At 49.1% G+C, this 10,097-nt stretch overlaps 1 protein-coding gene and 1 pseudogene across 1 annotated transcript; both read left to right on the top strand.

Annotated features, from left to right (window-relative positions):
- The first annotated feature begins 435 nt into the window (after nt 1-435).
- Nucleotides 436-4,295, top strand: LOC136543115 (peroxidase 1-like). Its single transcript, XM_066535665.1, has 3 exons — nt 436-861; nt 952-1,120; nt 3,781-4,295. The coding sequence occupies exons 1-3, from the start codon at nt 436-438 to the stop codon at nt 4,293-4,295; spliced, it is 1,110 nt and encodes a 369-aa protein (XP_066391762.1).
- Nucleotides 4,296-6,142: 1,847 nt separating this feature from the next.
- On the top strand, nt 6,143-9,459 carry LOC136543114 (peroxidase 1-like; annotated as a pseudogene).
- Nucleotides 9,460-10,097: the final 638 nt, after the last annotated feature.

Here is a 10,097-nt window from a genome sequence, read left to right as displayed (position 1 = left end):
CAGGGCATATGCACTAGTCGTTGAATTTTAAACATCGGCAAATGGTCACTGATATTCATTATTAGTACAATATTATGTTCTTGTTGGCGCTAGCTAGCTAATATACAACCTTATCTCCAGACAATTTTTCTATGAATTTATATTTTATATAGCTGTTGACATTCTCCGGCCCCTTCACACATCGTATCGTGTAGTACAAACGCAGCAGCAGCGCAAGTACGTGTACTGTGCATATGCGAGCCTTTTTGTACTTGTTCCTTGCGAGATGTGTGTTTTGTCAACGATCGACTCATCTCTGTTCGATTTCGATGACATGCATGATGTACTTGCAGTGCGTATGTAGTATATAGCCAATACAACAGGCAAGTAGCGCAGCTATATATACCTGTAGTGTATACTACTACTACTAGGCACTTGCCAACGACTCAAGATACGATGGCCCGCGTCGCCGCAGCAAGAGCAGCGGCAGCAGCAGCGATGGCGGCGGTGGTGTTGCTGTTGGTTGTGACGACGGCGCCTTCGGCGGAGGCCCACGTGGTGGTCGGCGCGTACAACACGACGTGCCCGCAGGCGGAGGACGTGGTGCTCAAGGAGATGACGGCCATCGTGGCCAAGTCGCCAGACCTCGCGGCCGCCGTGCTCCGCCTCTTCTCCGTCGACTGCTTCGTGGGCGGCTGCGAGGGCTCCATCCTGCTCGACTCCACCGCCGGCAACACCGCCGAGAAGGACGCGCCGCTGAACCAGGGCGTCCGGGGCTACGAGGTGGTGGACGCAATCAAGGCCAAGCTCGACGCCGCCTGCCCCGGCGTCGTCTCCTGCGCCGACACGCTCGCCCTCGCCGCGCGAGACTCCGTCAGGCTGGTACGCAACGTTCCTAGCTAAGTAACTGAAGCATGCATGCATATGCATCAGTAAGAAAGAATACTGAAAAGAGTTTAATTTGATGGGCAGACTAAAGGCCCGTTCATCCCTCTCCCGACGGGTAGGAGGGACGGCAACAGGTCGGTGGCCGCCGACGTGGCCCTGAACTCGCCGCCGCCGGGCGCCAACATCACCGACATCATCGCCTTGTTTGCTAAAAACTTCAACCTCACCGCCAAGGACGTCGCTGTCCTCTCCGGTATGTATATTATTGTTGCCCGTCGCCCAAACTGAATTACCATCTGTCTTTATTAATTTGCTCACGAGATTCATAAGAATTGTCTAAGGCAATGCAATTCAATATCGCTAATGCTCCATCACGGGCGTCCGTCCCGTGTCAGTCAGTCCGAACATGGCTAGCTGAGCTATGGACCGGCAGGCACCCACCTCATCAGCATACACGATTTCTCTAAAAAAATAAAAAAAGTAAAGAGAGCGGCATCTTATCTTCTCCATTCGTATCGGCTCCACCACACCGTCCACCCTTCGGTCACGTATGCACCAGCTCTGCTAGCGCCCGCGTTCGCATGAGCACCGCCGCCGTCCGCATATGCATGAGCGTCGAGCGCCGCCGCTAGCCGCGTACACACGAGCTCCAGTGGTCGCGCTGCGCCGCCCACCCATGGTCGACAGCCAGGAAGACCTCTGTTTGCCCACACTACTACAAAAAATCTTTTGCGAGGCGTTTGGGAATGGGCCTCGGAGGCGGACAGGCATTTCAACTGCATCGGTTAATGCCTGGAATTAACCGAGGCGGTCACGGTCAACCGCCTCGCAAAATCGATTTACGGAGGCGGTTCCTAAAATCTATTAACCGAGGCAGGCCGTCCAAAAATGCCTCCATTTTCGGAGGCGGACTTCCTAATTAAGTGGCCTGCCTCGGGAAAAAAGGCCGCGGCCCTAGAGGCCTAGACAAGGCCCGATATGTGCGACCAAGTATATAAACACAAGTTAGGGTTTCACTCCTCTCCCTCCCGAGCCGGCCCCCTCAATCCTCTCCCTCCCGAGCCACCTCGCTCCCTCCGTCTCCCGACCGAGCGCTCCCTCTCTCCCTTCGCTCCAACCGCTCTCTCCGTAACCTCCTCAGCCGCTCACGTCGCTCGCCTCCCTCCCTCATCTATCTATCTATCTATCTCTCTCTCTCTCTCTCTCTCTCTCTCTCTCTCTCTCTCTCTCTCTCTCACGTCGGCGGCGCACACGACTCCCTAGAGCAGGGGCGCGCGTGGCTCCATCTCTCCCTCACCTGCTCTCCTCTCGTGCGACATTGGGGGCGCAGTTGCATGGCCTACCGTCGGCGGGCTCCTGCGGCGGCGGGGCTCGGTGGCCCTCTCCTCCCACGTGCTGGTGGTGGTTCGATCCGGCAACGAGAAGCACATGGCAGCGCGGCCTCGCGTGGGTGGAGTAGCAGCAGCGGTCCTAGATCCGACGCCACCTCCACCACCCCGACGGCGGCGCCACCTCCTCCTTTTGGCCTAGATCCGACAATGGCGGGTTCTGAGGCCTAGATCCAGTGGAGGGTGGCCGGATCCATGGTGGGCGCCCCCTCCCCCCCGACGACTGGATCTGGTGGAGGGCGGTCGCATCCATGGCGGGCGCGCCCCCGATGGCGCATCTATGTCTAGCGTGCTTCCCGGCAGCGGATCCAGGGCATTGTCGTCCTCCGACGGTGGATTCATGGCGGGCGCGATCTCCGGCTGTGGATCTAGCGACAACGACGGCCGGCGGCAGCGCATGGATGGGCTCAGCGGGCCTATCCACAGGGTTTTCTTTTTTTATTTTCATTAACCGAGGTGAGCAACTAGTCCGTCTTGGTAAATCAGTGATTTACCGTGACCTTTTGTTCGAGGCGGATGGATTGCCCGTCTCGGTAAACCCTTTTTGCCCGCCTCGGTTAAGATTATCATAGTAGTGCCATCCACTACGGCTGGGTGTGGAGCTCGCCCGCGCGCAGCTCACTACAGCCCAGGCGGAGCCCACCCATGCACATCTTGTGCCCGCCTACCCAGTTCGCCGTGGGAGGGAGCGGGAACTCACCCGCGTGCAGCCTGCGACAGCCGGGATAGAACTCCACATGCCAACGAGGATCCATTCTCCCCAGCAGCAAGGAGATGTTGCACCGAAACTGCATGTTGCAAGCATCTGTTTCAAATGTTTTAGAGGTATGGTGCAAGTGTTTTATATCGATGTTGCAAAAGTAGATCGGGATATTGCACATGTTGCAATGATATTTTCAAGTGTATGTCTCAAATGTTTCATTTGTTTCAGACGCATGATGCAAGTGTTTTATCTGGATGTTGCAAAAGTAGATCTGGATGTTGTATATATATGCATGTTGCAAGCGTATGTTTCAAGTGTTTTATACGTATGTTGCAAGTGTTTTATCTGGATGTTTTATATGTTTTGCAATGGCTACAAAACTTGTTTTCTTGGCGTTTCAGACGTATGTTGCAAGTGATTCAACTGTTTTGGATATATGTTGCAAAATATTTCATCTAGATGTTGCAAAACTAGATCTGGCGTTGCACATGTTATAGTGGGATCCACTACCGCAACCACCTACGGTGGGTCCCATATATATGCAATTACCTCTCTGAGTTGTTAAATTAGGTTTCGAAAATTTTGGCAACAAGCCAACCTTCTTGGGTGAATATGAGGGTAAAAAGGAAATTTTGAAATAACCCACAAATGAAAACAAATGAAATAGGGAGACAAAGAAAGAAAGGCACAGACGAGAGAAAAAAAAAAGGCCCATTGGGCCGCCTAAACGGGTCTTGGGCCATTGGAGAATTCAGTTTGCATGTGACTAGTAGCACATTAGCCTGTGTTTTCTGCGTGGGCTAAATCCTTGACGTTTTTCAGGGGCACACACGATCGGGAAGGCGCGGTGCTCGACGGTGTCGCCGCGGCTGTACAACTTCGGCGGGCAGAACGGCGCGTCGGACCCCACGCTGGACGCCAACTACACGGCCACCCTCCGCGGGCAGTGCAAGCCCGGTGACAACGCCACGCTTGTCTACCTCGACCCTCCCACGCCGACCACCTTCGACGCCGACTACTACACCCTCGTCGCCGGCAACAAGGGCCTCCTCTCCACCGACGCCGCCCTTCTCCTCGACGCCACCACCAGCGCCTACGTCGCGCGCCAGGCCACCGCCACCGCGCCGCCAGGCGAGTTCTTCGCCGACTTCGCCACGTCCTTCGTCGCCATGAGCAAGCTCGGCGTGCTCACGCACCATAATGGCGAGATCAGGCAGGTCTGCTCCAAGGTCAACCCGCCGTCCAGCAGTACCAGCGCCGCCGCTGCCCATCTGACCACCACCGGTGGGTTGGCAGTGGCAGTGGCACTCGCTCTAGCTGTGGCTCTCGTGCTCTAACTCTGACAGACTCTGCAATCTGCATTCCACGCATGCATATATATACGACAGCCAGCGCATGGTGGTGGTTGCTAGCTGCCTGTTTATTATGATTTGTTTCAATTTAATTTCCTCTGATTTTGCGTTTGCGTGACTTGATGTGTTGGTTTCCATGATTTCGCAAGGAATTTGCTTTGCAAGGTTTTTGGTTTGTGAATTGCATTGGCAAGTCCAGTTTGTATTGTGAATCCTCAAATAAAATGAACACGCACCGCATGCTGTCCCCTAGAAAGGGTGCATTGTTTTTGCTTTTTGTTGGTTTGTGAAATGAAACAAACAGCTCAGTTGTTGAGTTGACTTTTGAAAAAACTGAAAAACTGGCTCACGAAGAAATAAACTACAAACAAAAAAAATTGTTGAGAACAACTTTTCTCTGTATTGGCATGATGAGAAGCTATCATAACCTAAAAACCAAAAAACATGATGAAAACAACTTTTATGGTTTTTGATGTGCTAAGAAGCTATAAATTTATTACAAAAGTCTTTAGCAAAAAGACAAGAGCTTGAAGCTAAAAGTCAGTAAGGCCGCTTTTGAGTTAAAAGCTAAAAAACTGCAGCTCAAACAAACAAACCCAAAAGCTAAATGGAACAATGTGTAGTGCATAATTTCTCAAATGTTTTAAATGATCAATAAAGTATATTGTTAGTTTTCCACTTTATATTTGACTTTATCGTATTCAACAATTTGAGGTGACAAAGTAATAAAACAATCAAAGTAAAAACACTTTGTTCATACCCATATGCACGCTCAGCTCCCACGAATAGAAAAGCGTCTTCCACTATAATAAAAACACCTTCGCATGGAAAGCCATATGACATGTGTTGGTGTCCCGAGAATAGTCGCTGAGCATTACCTAAATGTAAAACCTAGCTCTAAACCAGCCAAGCAACGCCTACATTGGTTCGACAACGATAAGAAACCTTGCCATATCCATTAACGAAGGCAACCTTGCCATCTCCATAGACAGTTGGGAATTTGAGCCTCATATGGAAATGTTTCCCTGCCACCATTAATTGCACCGCGACTAGTTGGTTCTTCTTCTTCGACTCCAGGCAACCTCTTTGCCAAGCATATATCCCCACCCCACTCATCCTTCTTCCCTCTAGTGAGCTTCTAACCATGTCCACATCTATTTCATATTCTCAATGAAAATTGACGCAAAAAATCCGTGCAATCGCGAAACATAAAGGTCCTAATGCTAACAATTTTTTTTTATCAACATCTAAATTTGGAGGTTCTATGAAAAAATGACTCCAGAATATCAAATCATTCTAATATCTTTTCAGTTTTTATTTTATATGAAATTTTAAATGATTTTGTTGTGTAAAACTATCAGAAAATTAAGGAGTCAAAATAATGTGAATAAGTTCACTCAAGTTTATAAAAAAAATCAATTAAGCTAATCAATATCATTATTATATCATTTGTTTTTAGTCATCTATATAAATAAAATATTATATAATTCTATATATTTTGTAAAATCTATCTCCATTCTACGATCTGATTGTCTGTCAGGCAATAAAGTTCCTGCCTAGGATCCCTATGTAACTAGTATCCTTGCTTGCAGTGCAAAGCCAACTGGTACTGCTATAAATACACACAATAGCTGTGCTGTGCACAAATATGATCAGCCAATTCAATCTTGGCTGCTGCCTAGCTCAGTCGTCGTTCCAGATATACTCCCAAGCCAGTCATATACAACAATCAATTAATAGCTAGGAACAAGGTCCGTAGAGTATCCCCAATTGCAATTCCCCACCAGTCAAGAACTCAAGATCGATCGATGGCCGCCGCAAGAGCAAGAGCAATGGCGGCAGCAGCAGCACTGGGTCTTGCAGCGGCGGCGGCGGAGGCGGCGGCCGTTCTCCTTCTCCTGATCGGTGCGATAGCGATGCCGGCGGCGGAAGCCCAGGTGGTGATGATCGGCGCGTACAACGAGACGTGCCCGCAGGCGGAGGACGTCGTGTTCAAGGAGATGACGGCCATCGTCGCCGAGAAGCCCCCCTCGCGGGCGCCGTGCTCCGCCTCTTCTCCCTCGACTGCTTCGTGGACGGCTGCGAGGGCTCCATGCTGCTCGACTCCACCCCCGGCAACACCGCCGAGAAGGACGCGCCGCTGAACCGGGGCGTCCGCGGGTACGAGGTGGTGGACCCCATCAAGGCCAAGCTTGACGCCGCCTGCCCCGGCGTCGTCTCCTGCGCCGACACGCTCGCGCTTGCCGCGCGTGACTCCATCAGACTGGTATGTTCATTGCGTATAGCTAGTACTAGTATACTCCATGAAAACTGAATGTTAGGGAATGACCACGAGCCGCGGAGGCCGTAGAGTCTGGAGACAGCGGAGACTAACAAGCGAACCGGTTTTTCGTGTGACATGCAGAAAAGTTATGCGAAGGCGGAGGCCTGAGGAGCACGGCGAAGGCTCGCAGAAGCCAGGCCACGACGGTGAAGGCTAGGTGGAGGCGCCCGGGGCAGAGACTCCAGCACCCCGAGAGACCCCAGAATCAGTGGTGGCGGGCTGTGGGCCGTTGGCAGGCCTACAAGAACGACCCGCCTAGCAGAGGCGGTTCATTAGATGATGCCCAAACTGCCCCCGCTGGCATGTACTAGCATTAGGATATTCTCGGGATGTACTACAACCGTTAGGGGGCAAAATTGTAATGAGTCATGGTAGCATACAGTGTCCTATAAATGGGGGGCACAAATGCTGTAAAGTAGGAGGTTGGTGAATACATGAAACCCTAGCCCCTTTGGGGCCCGCTTCTGCGCTCCCATACCTTACCTTGGCTCTCGACCTTCGCCCAAGGCCATCGCTTGGGCTGAGGACAAGCGTGTTCACCCCTGCTGGAAACCGCTTTTCCAGCACTGAATTTGTTGTTGTCAATGATATATGCTATGATGCATTGGCATGGGCAGACGAAAGGGCCATTCATCCCGCTCCCAACCGGGCAGAGGGACGGCAACAGATCGGTGGCCGCCGACGTGGTCCTGTTCTCACCGGCACCAGACGCCAACATCACCGACATCATCAACCTGTTTGCTATTAGGTTCAACCTCTGCCAAGGGCGTCGCCATCCTCTCCGGTATGCTCCTTGCTTCATATATATCCACTCTTTAGTTTTCCATTTTTTCTATATTTCAGTTGTCTGATTTTGTTGTTGTTGTACTATTTAGAGAAAAAATTATAAAATAAGTTGTATTTTTAGTTACACCACTCGGTGGTTGTATAAAATTGTTCCTTGAAAATTCAGACCCTTGAATTATAGCGACTTCTTTATTTTTCTCATAAAGTTCTTGGTTTTTAGGTGAACATATAATTGTTCAGTGCATGTGCAAGCAAGTAAGCAGCTATGTTGTCTAGCGCCTAGGAGAGCCAGAAGGATGGGTTTAGATAGAAAAAAAAAAAGATAACAGTCGTTTATAAAGTATATTGGGACCTGATTTTTTTATTTGCTTTCTAAATCTAAATTTTGTAATGAAGCCATACATAGTGCTTCTTGAGATGCTCTTGGAAGGTTAATAGTAGCACCATAAAAGATGACTCTTTTTTGTGCGTGGCAGCCTGAGTTGAATCTTTTCTTTTAATGTTTATACAACGTCCATCTGGAAATTCTCTGAAATTAATACTCCCTCCGTTCCTTAATATAAGCCATATAGATTTCTAAAGAAAATTCCAAAATATAGGTACGTATCAGCTCTCACGCCGATTAGTTTGGAAACCTTCCCACCGTATATAGCACATGCCCCAACCAACCCCTTAGATTTAGAAAGCAATCTGATTGGGAGAGGGAAGATGGCCTGATTTTCCTTTTTTTCATTGGTCTCACATCCTTCCCCAAGCCGTGCGTTAATATTGGTGCTAAAAACTATATGGCTTATATTAAGGAACGGAGAGAGTACAATATAGGATGCTCTCCTGTCAAATGCAATTCTCTCTCAAATCAAGTAGTGTTAACTTTGGAAACGCACCATTTTATTTTTTCACAAATTGATTGATTACTTTTTCAAACTACACTTGCGTTAAGAACATTGTTTTGTTCATATACAAGGAAAAAAGAGAGTTGTACTCTCTCTATTCCAAAATACTCCTCCATTCCAAATTGTAAGATGTTTTAGCTCTATTTTCAAATTGTAAGTCGTTTTGTTGGCTTTTGTAGATATAATAGATTTCTCTATGCACTTAGATATACATTATATCTGAATACATAGTAAAAATAATATATCTAAAAAAACAAAACGCTTTACGATTTAGAACGGAGGGAGTATATAAGTTGCTTTAATTTTGTCCTAACTCCTAAGTCATTCTTTAACTTTGTTAAATTAATAGAAAAATTATCGCAACCTCAAATTATTCTTCTATTAAATATATTATGAAATATGGCTTGGTATTGTAGTCTTGTAGATATAGATATATTTTTTTCAGGCCAAAGAAACGAAAACCTGGAAAAAACCAATGGCCCTTGTACTCCGAGTGCTATATATGTCCCTCTCGAAAGCAGAGCATGTATACTTTTCTTGAGCTGCTGGGCACTCAGACTAACGACATCAAAGAACTCGATGGGCTGAATATTTAGCTTTAGGCCCACTAGTGTTTCTATTTTGCAAAAAAAAAAATATTGTGATGGATGAATCACTTCACACGATCGGGCAGGCGCGGTGCTCCACGGTGTCGCCGCGGCTGTACGACTTCGCCGGCCACAACGCGACTCTGCGCGGGCAACTACAAGGCGACTCTGCGCGGGCAGTGCAAGCCCGGGGACGACACCACGCTCGTCGACCCCGACCCCACCACCCCGTCGCCGGCAACAAGGGCCTCCTCTCCACCGACGCCGCGCTGCTCGAGTACCCTGGCACCCGCGACTACGTCGAGCGCCAGGCCAAAGCCGCCTCGCCGGAGGAGTTCTTCGCCGACTTCGCCGAGGCCTTCGTCGCCATGAGCAGGCTCGACGTGCTCACGCACCACAAGGGCGAGATCAGGAAGGTCTGCTCCAAGGTCTACCCACCGTCGGACAGCCCCCCGGTGGTGGTGCCGTCCAGCTCCGACGCCGCTGCTACCAGGAGCTACCAGCTGGCCGTCGCCACCGGCGGGTTGGTCCTCGCTCTGGCTACGGCTCTCGTGCTCTGACTCGAACTCTGACAGACTAGTCCAACGTAGTGGTGATTTGCTTCTCTTTTCCTCTGATTTGACACTTGGTTCGTGGGCTTCCATGCTTTTGCTTTGCAAGTAGATTTCTCTCGACGTGCATTTGGGCAAAATTGTGCTCGCATAGCTACTACAGTGGGCGGCTGGCCAATTTAGACATCCAGTCCAATAGCAATAGGATGGGGGTGGATGGCAGGTGGCCTGACCAAGCAAATTAGCGTTGATGGCCACACATTGGCTGTTCACAAACTAGTCAAAGGACATGCACCGTACCTTAAAGTGTCATATTTTTTTTTAGGATGGAAGGAGCACAAGCTATTCAAGTGCAAATAAGGACTTGGCATTCAAACAACTTCTTCCATTAAGTTTGCAAAAAGAAAAGGCATTTGATCTTCTAGGTGCGCTAGTGTTTCCTCCCAACTTAATCTTCTCTTGCCACTTGTCCCCTCTTCTTCCTGCTACTTCCTGTCGTGCCACCTCATTCTTATTCTTTTAGATAAGAAAATTAAACTTTTAGTGCACATTGATTTGTTCTTTTTATATCATTATCTCCCGTGTTGTTTGAGATCCAACTTTGAACCAAATGTAACGAGCCGAGCTCAGAGGAACTCCACCAGATC

The sequence above is a fragment of the Miscanthus floridulus genome, chromosome 3, assembly GCF_019320115.1.
Source record: "Miscanthus floridulus cultivar M001 chromosome 3, ASM1932011v1, whole genome shotgun sequence".
NCBI classification, from domain to species: domain Eukaryota; kingdom Viridiplantae; phylum Streptophyta; class Magnoliopsida; order Poales; family Poaceae; genus Miscanthus; species Miscanthus floridulus.
The sequence above is the reverse complement of the archived record's forward strand: the minus strand, read 5'-3'. Positions and strand labels throughout refer to the sequence as shown.